This window comes from Rhinichthys klamathensis, unplaced genomic scaffold, assembly GCF_029890125.1.
Source record: "Rhinichthys klamathensis goyatoka isolate OS25496 unplaced genomic scaffold, OSU_Roscu_1.1 h1tg000236l_1, whole genome shotgun sequence".
Taxonomy (NCBI): Eukaryota; Metazoa; Chordata; class Actinopteri; order Cypriniformes; family Leuciscidae; genus Rhinichthys; species Rhinichthys klamathensis.
Window position 1 is genome coordinate 1,168,268 of NW_026606759.1, and position 16,593 is coordinate 1,184,860.

At 42.6% G+C, this 16,593-nt stretch overlaps 1 protein-coding gene across 2 annotated transcripts in view; it reads right to left on the minus strand.

Annotated features, from left to right (window-relative positions):
• Positions 1–16,593, minus strand: part of slc12a2 (solute carrier family 12 member 2) — a 79,981-nt gene that overhangs the window by 16,838 nt on the left and 46,550 nt on the right. Inside the window, exons 11-22 of one of the 2 annotated variants that reach the window (XM_056265537.1) lie at positions 16,094–16,201; positions 15,841–15,964; positions 15,651–15,752; positions 11,433–11,588; positions 11,119–11,218; positions 8,000–8,111; positions 7,005–7,145; positions 6,264–6,370; positions 3,864–3,943; positions 3,383–3,505; positions 1,243–1,290; positions 805–927 (exon numbers count right to left, since the gene is read on the minus strand). In XM_056265537.1, coding sequence (XP_056121512.1) covers positions 805–927; positions 1,243–1,290; positions 3,383–3,505; positions 3,864–3,943; positions 6,264–6,370; positions 7,005–7,145; positions 8,000–8,111; positions 11,119–11,218; positions 11,433–11,588; positions 15,651–15,752; positions 15,841–15,964; positions 16,094–16,201 — 1,324 coding nt within the window. The remainder of the gene's footprint in view (positions 1–804; positions 928–1,242; positions 1,291–3,382; positions 3,506–3,863; positions 3,944–6,263; positions 6,371–7,004; positions 7,146–7,999; positions 8,112–11,118; positions 11,219–11,432; positions 11,589–15,650; positions 15,753–15,840; positions 15,965–16,093; positions 16,202–16,593) is intronic. The other variant, XM_056265539.1, reaches the window with a different exon arrangement.

The following is a 16,593-nucleotide window of genomic DNA, read 5'->3' on the forward strand; positions in this document are numbered from 1 at the left end:
ACAGAAGGCTGAGCAGCTTTCCCAGCTTTACTCCGCCAGAACATTAACTTCCGCTTACAGAAAGAGGAAACTTTGCCTTTGCCGGCAGCCGTAGTGGTTTATGATCCAGGTAAACGCTGCTGTACGGTTGCGGTATACACCTCTGCATCTCAGACGACACAACATCATACTTTATCCATGCTGTATATTGCCTTCTTGTTCCATCGGTTTTCCCAACATATGAAGAATTGAATGAATCATTCCCATATAAACCCAATCCAATTGTGACCAAATGTCAGATTTCACGATGCATCGCAATTCACCCTTCGCAGAGTTTGATTGACAGGCGATCTGACCAATCATAATCCGCCATTTTGTCCGACAAAGCAGTCAGGAGAGTTAGTAGATTATCACTGGTGGATTTGAACTTGATAAACGGTGTACTGACCTCTTTCCACGGTTAAAACATTCCTTCTGATGGTCATTCATGTTTATTTGATGCTATAAATGAACTAAAGGAAGAGATGATTGGTTCACAAGAGGCTTTAACTGAGGCTCTAGCGATCTGTGTCTCAAATGTTTTTAAAGAAATTTAAACAATAAATACTGTTGTGTGTCTCTTTAATGTCAAAGTTGAGACTTTGTGTCATATGAAGAGTAAGCTGGTCTGTCCTGTCTGTCAGCGCGTGGTCAGTGTCCTCTCGGCTCCGCGATGTGCGTTTCACTGCATGAGAACGTGTGGCTTGTCGGACATGGCAACAGTAACCGAGGGGGGCGGGTCTTTGCGAACGCTCAATTGTAAGTTTGCACATGTTTTACACTCACCCCCATCATCAAAGAGCCACCACACGTCGACCGTGCCCTTGCCCTGCTTCTGCTGGAACTGCTGACTGGCGTCCAACAGCCGCTGGTCCGCCACGTTCAGAGGAAGCGTCGGGCTCCGTTTATCTGGAGTCACAAACACACACACCGTCACACACCAGATCAGGACACACACACACCAACAACAATCCATGAGCAGACAGAAGAAAGGAAAGACTGAAGCAGACTCTTCAGTGGGAAAGACAAGCAACCCTGCAGGAAGACACAGAGAATTAGAACGTGACAGGAAGTGACATCATCGGAGCTGAAACACTAACACATCTAGATCAGGTCAGAGGTCACACCAGCAGAAAACACTCAAAGCGGCGATTCCTAAAATGTTGCAGAGAAAAGGAGCATGCAGGTGTGAGAGAGCGGAGTGTGAGAACGAGAGACACATGCCTTTCTTCAACAGCGGCCGAGTGTGAGCTTTGCCATCATCATCCTCATCTGGATAAACACATGAGAGGGTTAGAGTCGCTAATGCTGCGATGGGAAACATGTGCGTCAGTCACAAACACACATATGTGTGCTGCAGTGTATTATGAGGCAGGTGACCTGCTGAGAAACCTCCATCATCTTCATCATTAACACACACACACACACTCATGCTGTCTGTGGTCCAGATCGTGAGCAGCTTCATGATGACTCTGTGAATTATGATCGAGCTGCTGCTGTATGAGCTCTATTACCCAGAAGTCTACACGGCATCACGCCACCACAGTGTGGACTCAGGGGAGGAGCACAAAACAAAAAACATAACCCATTTCATTTCTATTCCCTATAGACGGCGCTCTGAGAAGCCCAATCTAGCCCTCGTGTGCTGCCCGCTCAGGGCACACTCACCCCAGACCCGACAGTGATGGAACAATTCATTTATATCACTTACTCTACTCATGTTCTTACAGTACAGTAGTGCAGTTTCAGAGGATTTAAGTTTCTTTTTTATTATTTATTTGCCTCATAATGAAGTGAAATTAAGTGACACCATTACATATCCGTAGATGGAGAACATATGCAAACACACACATTGAAACGCATGTAACACACATAACCTCATGTTCAGGTTTGACTGTAATGTGGCAAAAAATGATACTAAATACAAAAGAAAACTTTGACAAACGGTCATTTTATTTTCATAATACATATTTTATGTCTTAACAAATCGAAATGGAAAAACCTGTATATACATATATATAGTATATGAGTGAGTGAGACTGCCATCTACTGGGAAACACTTTTAAAATAACATGAACTTCCCCTATAGCCACCAGATGGGCTCAGAGGATTACTCAGAGATCATATGCCGTTCCCACACAGGTGTACATCTTTCCACAGGTTTTTCCATTTCGATTTGTTAAGACATAAAATATGTATTATGAAAATAAAATGACCGTTTGTCAAAGTTTTCTTTTGTATTTAGTATCATTTTTTGCCACATTACAGTCAAACCTGAACATGAGGTTATGTGTGTTACATGCGTTTCAATGTGTGTGTTTGCATTTGTTCTCCATCTACGGATATGTAATGGTGTCACTTCATTTCTGTGTGTTCTGCATTGTAGCTGAAGTGTTTTTGACAAATTATGGAATATAGAGCAGCTTGTCTCGCCCATTCATCTCCGTGTGTGATTGTGTGGGTTTTGGGGGCCGGGTGTTTTGTGTATGTGTTTACTTCGCAAGTATCATGCCATTTAGATGAAGGAAATTATTTTTTGTATTTTTATTTTTTAAATCAGCAAACATCATCTGGGGTATGAACAGTGCATAAGGCTGTTCACCCAAATCAAACGTGCATTTAGAAACCAGTTCATGCTGTCAGTATTGTGCTAGAAATTTGGCAAATGCAAGCCAGTGAACGCTTCAGGTGTGGGGTAGACCTAAACACTTCTGTGAACGCACATTTAGGAAAATGGGTGCACATGGTGACAGGCCAAACTTCAGCAAATCCTGCTTCCCTAAAACCATCTGAGCGTCTACAGCGGCCGTGTGTGTCCGTTCTGCTCGTGTTCTCCAGTGTGCTCATCTGCCTGACCCCTGGTGATCGCCGCTTGCAGCTATATTTGTTTTTTATGAGTATTTTCTCAGCCTTCAGAGAGCGCTGTGATGTCAGACGGTGCTGAGAGGGCCCAAACCTCAGACCTCCATGCCATTTATCATGGACTAACTACAAACATGACAAGCCGAGTAAACACTCGCACTGTTCCCAGCGCACACACATCTGAGAACACGGTTTGTTGTTTGTTGTGTTGTATTGGGCAGACATTTCAGGAAACACATGGAGTGTGGATGAGTTGGGATGTGAAATGCTTCTGATGAGAACCGGGCCCAGAGGGACATGAAGGTCAACATGTGACTTCTGCTCTGAGCAACCACTGCCCACGAGGAGCATTTCACCAAACTCCTGGGAAATACTCTCATCTGAGGTTTCGCTTTCAGCATTTTCTCCCAGAACAGAACATTATTTAAAGGATACATAGAACTCTGAAGAACAAGTGTGAAGTGCTTCTCCGTGAACACACAGAGATGTGAGGTGTGCTGACCTTTCTGCACGGCGGGGCTGTTCTGGACACTGGTGGCCTTGGAGGAGGGTTTGGACGAGTCTCCATCCGAGTCTTTACTCATGTCAACCGAAACCACCACATCCTTCAGACCTGAAGAATCATCTTTAGAGACATGCAAAGTTCAGCTTTGAGGTCAAGGCAAATTCAAGTTTAGCGTGAATGGCAAGTTATCTGAAAATGACCTCATTACATGGACAATTTCATCCGCACAAACACTACATGTCTAGAATCACGCAGGTCCAGCTGCGAACATCATGCTGTCCATCTCGATGTTTCAAAGACTTAAAACACTTTCCTGCTCTCATAGAAACAGAATCAATATCATACGTGTGTAGTTCACAGCTAGTGAACCGCTGATGACACGTTCTCCTGAAGCTAACGGACAAGAACTCAACAGCACTAAGCAGAGGCATCTGACAATGTGACTGGTTAAAGTAGTAATAGATGTACAGCACTGTACCTTGGCCTTGAATGTGAGAAATATCGAGTCCCTCTCGCAGTCTGAGAATGACGACACCGTACTGAAAATCAAACGCATCGCTACACACACACACACACACACACAAACAAACAAGAGTTAATATCTCACAGGAGGAAGACCCAAACCATTTACATCAAAGCTGCGTTTGCTCATAAACATCCACCAGACGTTCCTCAGATGTAGATGCAGCTGAAGAGGACAGGGCATATTATGAAAATGCATAAATGTTCCAGCATTTGCAACAGCTCAGCACTGGAGTGCTCCACCTGAAGGACTACTGTGTGTGGACAGCCAGTGCCTAACTTCAGCTGGGCCGTTATTGTGGATTTTTGCGTTCCGACATTTGTTTTTAAATTATCCGGCATAAACAAGGGCATTAAATGGTGCGTGTGAGAGACAGAGCAAGTGCGAGTTAATGTAATATTTATTCTGGAGGTTATGTTTAGCTATTCGCCCTCAGCATATACACTCACCGGCCACTTTATTAGGTACCCCATGCTAGTAACGGGTTGGACCCCCTTTTGCCTTCAGAACTGCCTCAATTCTTCGTGGCATAGATTCAACAAGGTGCTGGAAGCATTCCTCAGGGAGTTTGGTCCATATTGACATGATGGCATCACACAGTTGCCGCAGATTTGTCGGCTGCACATCCATGATGCGAATCTCCCGTTCCACCACATCCCAAAGATGCTCTATTGGGTTGAGATCTGGTGACTGTGGAGGCCATTTTAGTACAGTGAACTCATTGTCATGTTCAAGAAACCAATTTGAAATGATTAGAGCTTTGTGACATGGTGGAAGTAGCCATCAGAGGATGGGTACATGGTGGCCATAAAGGGATGGACATGGTCAGAAACAATGCTCAGGTAGGCCGTGGCATTTAAACGATGCCCAATTGGCACTAAGGGGCCTAAAGTGTGCCAGGAAAACATCCCCCACACCATTACACCACCACCACCAGCCTGCACAGTGGTAACAAGGCATGATGGTTCCATGTTCTCATTCTGTTTACGCCAAATTCTGACTCTAACATCTGAATGTCTCAACAGAAATCGAGACTCATCAGACCAGGCAACATTTTTCCAGTCTTCAACTGTTCAATTTTGGTGAGCTCTTGCAAATTGTAGCCTCTTTTTCCTATTTGTAGTGGAGATGAGTGGTACCCGGTGGAGTCTTCTGCTGTTGTAGCCCATCCGCCTCAAGGTTGTGCGTGTTGTGGCTTCACAAATGCTTTGCTGCATACCTCGGTTGTAACGAGTGGTTATTTCAGTCACTGTTGCCCTTCTATCAGCTCGAACCAGTCTGGCCATTCTCCTCTGACCTCTGGCATCAACAAGGCATTTCCGCCCACAGAACTGCCGCTCACTGGATGTTTTTTCTTTTTCGGACCATTCTCTGTAAACCCTAGAGATGGTTGTGCGTGAAAATCCCAGTAGATTAGCAGTTTCTGAAATACTCAGACCAGCCCTTCTGACACCAACAATCATGCCACGTTCAAAGTCACTCAAATCAACTTTCTTCCCCATACTGATGCTCGGTTTGAACTGCAGGAGATTGTCTTGACCATGTCTACATGCCTAAATGCACTGAGTTGCCGCCATGTGATTGGCTGCTTAGAAATTAAGTGTTAACGAGCAGTTGGACAGGTGTACCTAATAAAGTGGCCGGTGAGTGTATATTCTTGATCTGCTTTCTTAAGTTCAAGAGAGTGTATATACCTGTTAATAAGTTAATATCGCCAACTGTCAAAAAGACAGTCAAGCATATATTCCTTTTCCATATCCACGATTAAAGCTGATGGTGTTTGTGATCAAGAGAGATCCCGATAGAACTGCTAACACTGATGAGGATAGCAGAGACACGAGTCAGATCACTCCCAATCAGAAGTCCCCGTCGCCGGTGAGAGGACATCACTGATCGGCTGAACGATTCTTGGCCTCAATGTAGCTTTACACATCACATGACAGATACACACTCGGCTGTGGTCAAGGCTGTGCAGAAACTTGTGAAGTTGTGTGTCATTGTGTGTGTTCTGGGAAAACCTAAGCTGTTTGGTCAGTGTCGGTCACGGCGCCTTTTAATAATTTGCGATTCTTAATTTACAAATGAAGCGCTGTAGATGATGCGCAAGCATGTCTCTGACGCCACTGCTGCCCCGGTGACGAGCCGTTTTGCACATCTTTTGCATCTATTTCTCGCTCTACTGCAGCAAAAACAAACTCAAGAAACTCATGTTACATGGAAGACTCTGTGACATAACCAGAGTTCAGGAAAACAAACCACTTATCATTGTACTAGCAGAGTAAAAACTGATGACACACTAATTCAAGAGGATAATTATTAATAGTGGATTGATTTGAAACAGAAGATGAAACCCACTGTATTAGGTTGATGTAGGTCTCAACATCCTTTATATCTCCAATACGCCAGTCGTTTTTGAAACCAAGCACCAGAGTGTTGGGCCTCAATCTACCCAGTCCAGCAGCCTGGAAAACACCCACACACACACACACTTTGGTTTATTAGGACTTTCCATAGGCAAAAAATGTGTTTATACTGAGCTCATGACATTTTCTATAACCCAACTCTCGTTTTACATTTTTTAATAAAACATTTGGTATGCTTATTCAGTGTTTTTTTTTTCACAATTACTGTCTCAGTTAGCATGTCCAATAATGTAGAGAGGAAGGTTTTGGGAGGCCAATTTTGGCCCCATAATGTAGGTCAAATCAGCAAACGCGCCCACACACACAGCAGAAGTAAATATCTTAAAACAGGCGAAAGCACAGAAGTCAGCTGTGAGCAGATTACAGGGTCACGTGAACACTGCGCTGAGCAGGGACCAATCAGGCCAAGGGATTTCAGGCCAAATGAGCTTCTGACCAATGAAAACGCTAAAGTTAAAAATGCAGTAACTTTGTAAGGATTGACATGCACATTATGTGAGCCAACTTTGGTAAACATTGGATAAAACTTGTAGGAGAAGCAAAAAAAAAAAAAAAAAACTAAACTAACCAGTGAGCAAGATCCTAAAACCAAGTATTAAACAAATCTTTTGTGAATAGGGCTATAAAACCCCCTCAGAATTAAACACACACACACACACACACGCGCACGCACCTGCAACAGGTACTGTGTGCCTTGCCGGAGGTCTTCAGCCACCACGGGTGTGTAGAAGGCCTTGGAGTTGTTGTTGAGGAGCCACCGCTGGTAGCGCACCATATCACTGCTCATCTCTTTAAAGTTGGGCCGCCGAGAACTCTGAGAACGAACACAGGAACGACACGAAAGAGACCAGTTGAAGTGATGCCACAGGAACATCAAGTCAAGTCACCTTTATTTATATACTACAATACAGACTGTTGCAAAGCAGCTTCACAGTGAGAAACAGGAGAATAGAGATCAATGATGCGAACCGAGTTCAGTTCTGCTGTAAAGCAACTCTAAAAGACAATAGTGTCATTGTTCAGTTCAGTTCATTAACTGTGTAAAGATCATCAATTATGAAATGAGTTCAATTCATGAATAAAACAGCACTTCAGAAAACAGTGACGTCATTGTCATGAAATCCAAAAACTTGGAGAAACAAGCCTGGTTTCTGGTTTCAGCCAACCTGTGCGATTTCGATTCCAGGAACGTGTTTTGTAAAATGAACTCATGGAAGCTTTTCCAGACAATGTACTCTTGATTAGCATGTACTCTTGATTAGCATGTACTCTTGATTAGCATGTACTCTTGATTAGCATGTACTCTTGATTAGCATGTACTCTTGATTAGCATGTACTCTTGATTAGCATGTACTCTTGATTAGCATGTACTCTTGATTAGCATGTACTCTTGATTAGCATGTACTCTTGATTAGCATGTACTCTTGATTAGCATGTACTCTTGATTAGCATGGTCCACACGGACCCCTAAAGGAGACCGGTTTATTTTCAACAACTATAAATCCCTGTCCCCACTGAGTTCAGGGAAGTTTTATTACACCGAGAACATGTTCCAATTAGCAGAGTCAAAAACAGATCGCACAACAGTCTACTCGCTCCTAAAACACACACACACACCACATGTTCTCCACATATTAACAGACATCAGCCGTCACAGAAGGTACTCACGATGCGCACATGACCGCACACCATCAGACCCACGTTCTTGGTGAAGGCGTGGACCAGATGAAGAATGGCTGGTCGTGAGTTTGGCGCTCCAGTCATCACCAGACACTGAGGCCTAGAAGAGACACACACACACACACCACACGTCACCTGCACATCACACACCGCGAGATCCGCAGAACATTGTACATTGGCGTTCATTAAAGTGTAAAGGGCCATAAGACATCAGCAAAAGCAGCACATAGTGTGCCGTGCGTTACGTTCTCATGACCTCCAGGGTCAGCGGTCCAGGCTAGAGCAGAACACACAGCTCAGATTAGAGGCTTCAAAGCAAAAATGTTAAGAATAAAACAGGATTATGCCGAGGGTATAGCGTTTGATTTGAAGGTACTGTCAGAAAACCGGTAATCTCTGACCCTGGAGGATCTAGCAGCTCTTCCTCTGCTCTCAACATGTGATTCAGTCACACACACACACACCGCGCAGAACACGTTACACTGAGGATCAGTCAATCTAGAGCACTTGATCAAACACAACACTATTACATCTATTTTTTCCTCAAACAAGTCCATTATGATTTTTCATGCATGTGTTAGTCACATATTTTGATTGCATTTAAAGAAAATTATATACTTTTTGTTGAACAATCAATGGCAAAGATTTTCAAGCTTGAACTAGTCAAGGGACCATTGAGGCTCTAACCTTGACTTTGCCTGGAGTCAGATTCATGAATAACAGCCGCCTTAACCACATGTTAGTACATGTTTGATAGTTAATGGGATAGTCAGTGTTTAGGGGTAAAGTAAAACCCAAAAAGCCCCATTAGAATAAATTATCCATAACATATACTTCGAATTAAACATTTAAACATGTATTATTGCCTTGGTTTAAAGCTTCCAAGCATTGGTCATGGTGCAGGGTTGCTTTGATTTTCTACGTTTGATATGGAGGATCTACGGAAATAATTGTTATCTCCATTTCAGTATGTGGAGGGTTTGTTTCTGGCACTTATTACTATCCATACTCCATACTACTGCCATGCTGACAATTTTCAGCTAAATATGTTAAGTTAATCATTTGTTATATGTGTATTGCATTTTTACAAATGTTATGTACAGCAATAAACCGTGTTTATTGCTAAGTCCATATAAAAATAAAATAAAATGACGACTTGGTTTAGGGGATAGATCATTATTAAAGTCCCCCTGTGGTGAAAATCCAGCTTTTAATGTTGTTTATGTGTCTATGTGGTGTTTTTAATATGCTTTAAGACAAACCATGTGTAAATTCATAAGTCGACAGCATTGCGGAGTATTTTCTCCTTAAAAACTGCAGTGAACCAAAGACAGTCTCAAAAACACGGGTGGAAATCACTGGTGTTTCTGATGTCACAAACTTGTAACCAATCAGATTGTCAACGAGTGGATATCTGAGCTGAGTGAGTGAGTGGAGGCGGGCTCATTTGCATATTCATAGAATGCACGTATACTAAATGAGGCAAGGGTGTCGAGTTACATTCAAGATATTTTAGGGCGACTTTAACTCTGAGTGATTACTAAAATCAACTCATAATTATAAACTTACTATCAAACTAGTATCAGCCCAGTTAAGTGATGTGTAAAGCCCTTTGGTGGGTCACGGCCGGCGTCTGGATGGTTAAGTCCTTTGGAACCGTTATAGAAACAGTTCTTTTTAATCATTATCATTACAAAGTAGCAACGATAAACATACTAAAAGTACACTAAATCAGATGATAAGCTCCACGTCTTCTTGAACATCATCTCTAGAGCTTGAGCACATGGATAAAGCATCTGAAAGCTGGAATACACTACACAACCTTTGCAGACTGGAGAACTCGACACTAGATGCTGAAAGCCAGTGCAGATTTTGGGCAGTCGGAGTTGACAGATTTCACAGAAAATCAATAGACTTCACACTATGAATCCATCTAGTCGGAGATTAAACACGTCTGGTATTTATTGAATTGACGATTTTTGAACAAATGGTTGTCATTTATCATGCATCTCTAGGAAACGAAGCACAAGTTCCAGCACGAGTTTGTTGTGTTCGGGACATCTGATACTGAAATCTGGTGGCGTGTGTGGTTTAGTGCAGTGCTTCTTCAACCGGTCCTGTGACCCCCCACTGCACATGTTGCAGGTCTTCCTCATTGAACACACAATTCGAGGCTGCGTCCGAAAACGTAGGCAGCCGACTTGCCTCATTGGTAGAGATTGCAATACGAGGGCTGCGTCAATTTTTGAAGGCAGCATAGATGTATCCTTCACTGCTTTTGATATCCCACAATCCTGTGCTTTCCATTCTGTGACAATTGAGCTGGAAAAAGGAGGATGGCATCTGAACGTTGTTGTTGGTCGTCAATTTGTGTGTAAGTGTACGTTTTTGACCAATGTTTTCCACTTATGTCATTTCTAGCGAGAAGTTACTACTGTAGTAATTAAACATTGGTTTAGTTTTCACCAAAGCTCGCTCTATTTTACTGTAGGTCGTTAAACCGTTACGCTGGCTAGAAGTCTGTCCGAAGTCAGTTTCGTGAGGAAGCGTCGTGCGCAAACGCTGCCTTATCAGACAATAACTTTGTAGGTAACATTTGCAGTGAACGGTACATCTATGCTTCTCAAAAATGGATCAGATGAAGGTACTCAGAAGACAGGAGGTGAAGCCAACAGTGAACGAGTCCTCCGAAGCCAGCGTTTATAAGCTTTCAGACGGGCCCTCGTCTCGCAATCTCTACTAATGAGCTGGCGAGTTGAATCAGGTGTTAGATGAGGGACACACCAGAAAAGTGTGGTGGTGGGAGTCCCAGGACAGGGCTGAGAAGCACTGCTTTAGTGCATGATGCAGATTTTTAAAGTCATGTAGTTTATTCCAGCCTTAAAGCACCAACAGCCTCAAATACATTCAGTGTGATAATGAGTGAATCCAGCACATACACGAGTCAAGATCATCAGAACAAGCCTTCAGTAGGAAACTAAACCAAAGGGGGAAATAATCTGAAACACTGTAAAAACTTTTATTAATCACTTATTTCTATATTTACAATTAATACTTCCAGGTATAACAAGCATGAAACACACACACACACACACAGGCTCCATTACCTGTAGGTCTTGATGTGGTCCGCTACTCCGCACAGCTGTAAACTGTGTGTCAGGGCCTGATGATAGGTCAGAGCTTGAGTGGACGAGCCCCAGTTCACATCTGTAATTCAATCCACATTTATTTGTTTTAGCGCTTTTCACAATACACATCGTTTCAAAGTAGCTTTACAGAAAATGCAGGACCGCAACAATTTCATAAAGAGGCAAATTCCCCAAACCAGAACGCCATCATTAGAACTACTACGACCCATGGAGGCATTAGTTAGAAAACGTCTGTGCTGGAGAACTCATGACTGGTGCTCAAGTGTGTTCACCTGGTTTCTTGTAGCTGACGTAGATGTAGAGAGATAAGACAATGACGTTGGTCAAGAGGGCCGCCCACCAGTTGATGATAAACATGACGACACAACATAGGATTGCCCCAGCGAGAGACGCCCACATGTTGTAGTACTTGAAGCTCGGCCTCCATCCTGCCCAACAAACACGGAACAAACACTTAGAGATCTCCAGTCTAACCCAGCGGGCCTGAGGTGCTATGGGTTAGGATTTGGCAACATGGTAAAAGGTCAAAATACCCTTATTACAACCATCAACTGGAGCCAACATATCGGAACGAATAGTTGGGATAAAACCAACAATAGTTCTTTGTGGTCCGAATGTGCTAACTGTGCCATTCTGCTACGTCACGTAACAGTATGGGACACAAACAATGGCACACGGGTGAGTGTGACAGGACAACTGAGAGCTGCTAGTGAAGTGGGGAGGGGACGCCTCTCTGAACAGCGTCCAGAAGCAGAAGACTTCATACGAGCTTGTTAACGGCGTCAAAGCCTCTCAATGTTCTAGAGTCTTTACAACACAAATCAGTCACAGTCAATACAGTTGAAATGTCACAGTTTTATAAAAGCATGAGAACAGAATTGATTAAATGAAGTTAGCATCAGTTAGGATACATAGCAGTTACCACAGCTAGCAAGGGTTCTTGAACACAGGACATGTACTAGAGTAATGGGATTTAGTGGAGTCACGATTACCTTGTAATGCTACAGAAACTACATGACATAAAGGGTACCGAAGCGTTTAAATGGTGTCTGTGGGACATCTGGAGAATGTCATGTGGGAAATCTACACGTACCCTTTATGTTCATGCAAGTGTGTGCAGAGACTATATGAAGTGTCAGAAGTGAAGATATCTACCTGCTGGTCTTCTAGAGCTTTGGTATTGAGGGAAAAACAAACCTCTTTACACAAAGAATAAAGAAATGTGTAAAATTATAACTTCAAAAACAAGAAATGCAGTCAATTACAAGATGCCATTCAGAAAAGAAAAGACTTTCATTTTCATTCAGATATTACAAGGTTTGAATAACACACTCTACAGTTCAACAAAAACCTCTCCTTACAGAGGAACTGTTACTTTGCAAAGTTTTGTGAACTCATGACATGATGGGAAGACCATAGCACTGCATGCTAGAGGTGTGGCGAGACGTCTCGTCGAGGGAGAAGCTGTCTCGCGATATTGCCATGACGGAGCGTGAGGGTGAAGTTAGCATAGAATATGCCACCGCTACATACACCTTACGCTACCCACCGCAGCCCCGCCTCCACTGTCGTTTTGCTTCTTTATAGAAATAAAAACCATTTTAAACTATTGTAAAGGTCTGCTTATCCAGCAGGACAGTTCACCGGTCGCGTGTCGATGGCGGAGGATTCGTTAGGCGGCTGATAAAGGTCTTATCCTGTCGAACGCTCAGCACCGCTGCCCCTAAACAGAGCATGTGATCGCGAATATGAAAGTGAAAGTAAAACACGACTTCCCTGCTGTGCGCAAATCAAGCTGCATACAATAGCCTGTCTCCCAATATCAAACCTGTCTCTGGGCTGTGTAGTCGTGGCTCTGGCCTCTGTTTGCACTTTGAATACTGAGAGAGTACTTTTATTAAGTGCAAACAATAAGTGCAAGTGCAACCATAATCAGACTAAGAAAAAACTGTTATTTATACTGTTTTTATTTCTATGTTCAATTTGTGGAAAGGAGTTTAATCATGAGGTCACACACAGACTCAATCAGAAGTTCTGGAAGCTCATGAATGTACAGTACGGTCTGAAGAGACTCATGTGAAATCATACAGGAGAAAAGCCAGTCAGCTGAGTTTGTGGCAAAACCTTTTACAGTGCTTGTATATTGTTGTCTTTCAATGCATTTGATCATTTATGGCTCGTTTCCATTGAGTGGTACGGTACAGTTCGGTACGCAATTATTTGCGTTTCCACTGTCAAAAGTTGTGAATGGTACCAAAAAGCCGAACCGTACCACTTTTTGGGTACCCTTCCGTTGGGGTACCTAGCACAGTGGTACGGTACTAAAAGGTGGAGCTAGACGGATATTGGTTGACAGAGTATCGTCACTTGCGCGTGCTACAAGGGCATTAGAAGCATACAGTTGAAATATAATACTACTGTTATTGTCACGAAATGTAGTTTTAAGAGTTTTTCAGGCGAGAAAGTAGTTTTTTAAAGCTCAAATCTGTGGTTTATTAATAGATTTATGATCATTTGAAGATCCATTCCAAGCAATCACCGGACGCTCGGCGCTCGTGCACCCCGCCTGGAGCAGCCTTTCCCCGGCTAGCCGTTCTGATGTTTGCCGCTGACTCTGACGTCTCTGTAGTGGTTAAACATGAGATATAATTCGTATTGTATAGACCTAACAGGCGATCTTTGGTCTCGTGAATCTATAATTCGTTCCCTGGCCAAAAGTTTTGGCAGAAGGCTAAGTGAAGTTTCATATATTTGAGCGCTAAATTTGTATATTTGACTGAATTGTTTGCGTTATTAAAGCTTTACTGTATATCTTTTTGTACCTTTTACTTATACTTTTATAATGGCTATTATTGATAAACCTGAAATTCAACAAAAAGAGATAGAGTTTTGTCATTTTTTTATTTTATAACAAGATCATCTGTAATGTTTATTGCAAAATGTGTACCAATGCAATATGCAATACATTGGCTGGAATATGTTTCATGTTTTTAAATTTAAACGAAAAGAGGCAGGGTTGTGTTTTATATTTAGTTTTGTTATAAATATAAAGTTACATGCAGTGAATATAATCAATAGGCTATGCGTTGCCTGAACCACATGTGTGTGCTTATAATGTTTAAAATGTATTTAAATGAAATCGAAAAGCAGAGTGGTGTTTTATAACATATTTCATTTTATTGTTGCCTTAAATGTACATAACCGGAGTAGCAGAGCGAGCTGAGTGGCGCTTTCAAGAACGCGCTGTTCCATCCGCAGAATTACTGGACTCGCGTCCTCGGGATCATTCTCCTGAGTCGGACTTTGCGTGGCTACTTGGTATTGAGAAACGCCTAATGCCAGCGCTTGTTTCTTGTGACAAACATGCCGAGAAGCAAGAACAAGATCTGCTGTCTGTCATCCATTGTTGTTGTTGTTTACTATGTCGCTTTCTTCGCGCGAAAATGACGTCGGTCGCTTCTTTCCGGCAAACACCACGCCTATCAAGTAAGGGTAACTGTTGGCAGTGGAAACGCTAGCCGGATCATGCTGTACCGACCCGACCCGTACTGTACCGTACCGTACGCCTCAGTGGAAACGAGCCATTATACTCAAAGTAGAACTGAAATGACATTCATTACAAGATTATTAGTTAAAACATTTTAAAATGCACCTGCAGACTATTTTTCCAGTCATGAATTTTGTCATTGAGGATTTCTATAGAATATTGTGCAAAAATCTCGACTCGTGAGATAAGCGTCTCGTCACACCCCTACTGCATTTATCCAGCTCAATCACTCTACCTTTCTGTGAATTACAGTTAATTACTGTTAATCTTTTGCATATGGTCACATTATTCCTAATTAAGGCTAAACTCATTTTACCTAGGATTTCATTCATGCATAGGTTATTACATATTTATTGCTAGCAAGTAATGATAATCACATAAATCAAGTTTTTTTTAGACATGCCCCTATAATTTAGTAACAGAGTTTAAAATATATGCTAATATAAATGGAAAAAAATGTACTTCATGAGGTGGATCAACATCATCATATTTGAATGTTAAGGCCATTATTTACTTCTAGCGAAATCAAAGAACGAACTGGTGTTACATCATTTAAAACCAAGGCCAAGGAGTTCAGAACAGCTTGCCAAACCAGAAACCTTCCCTTCGAACTAGCATTGGTCTGTGGTGATTGCATAACAGATCAGGGCCTCAAAGCACCTCATTTCACTGACGCTTTATTGAAATAACACAACTGTCAGTTTCAAGTCCCCCTCTTTAACCCATTCATGGAAAATGACGGATAATAAAAAAACTGCACCCAACATTCAAAATCTAAATTCCTCACACTTCAGAGAATGAATGCGGAGATGTGCCGTACTGACACTAATGATATCCGAGCACTCTGGTGTCTGTGGAGACATGACCCAGCTTGTCTACAGCATGAATGCATCAACTCAACCGGTTCAGTTTTACAACTCGTACAAGTAGAAGAAAGTCTTACCGGGGGAATTGGCCAGTGACGCGTGAAACACAGAGAAGTTGATGAGGGCGTATGATGCCAGGAAGAAGTTGGAAATGATTGGGGCGATGACGTTCAACTCCGCTGGAGAAATGAAAAACAAGTGCATGCCAGAGTGAGGTGACCTCATCTGTGATGAATAAAACTATTTGATTAGTTTATTTCCACCTACCAATGAGAATGAAGGCCAAGGCAATGCCAAAGGTGAGTAAATATCCTCGCAAGGGCTCATTGTTCTTGCCGTAGCCCTTCCCAAAAACACCGATTCCAGGATAGATATTGTCTTTGCATAAAGCCTGAGGGAAATGGAAAAATCCATCAAAGCAGCAAGACAAGTTCACACAGAGCTCACACAGGCACTGGAGTGGAACCACACACTCGACGCATGCGGACACACACTACTGTTAACTCGAGACGACACCCACCTGGAAGACTTTCGGGGCGCTGACGAGAGACGCCAGGGCGGAGGAGAGGGTCGCAGAGAAGATCCCCGCTGTGATGAGCGGACTGAAGCCCGACACCACACTCATGACCTTTAGCACAACACAGTCAGTCACCAATCCTTTCCAAAGCCTAATGCGCTTACGTCCTTACTGTAATGGACGTGATTCTGAGCGCTCACACATGGACCACAAGAGCTTCCAGTAGAGTTTGACATTAGCATGTATTAGGGGTGGGCGATCTTCCCAAAGTTTCACAATCTTATAACAACCAATCACCATCTGAATCGCAATCTTCCCAATTTTGAGATCTAGGCTACTATCGAGAATATCCAGATTGGAACAAGCCTATGGACTGATCCATTTTCACAATTTAAAACAGTCTTGCATTAAACAATCAGTTGTCAAAATAGGCATTAAACTAGTGGTCGACCGATAGTGGTTTTTGAAGGCCAATGCCGATATCTTAAGAGCAGACTGGCATC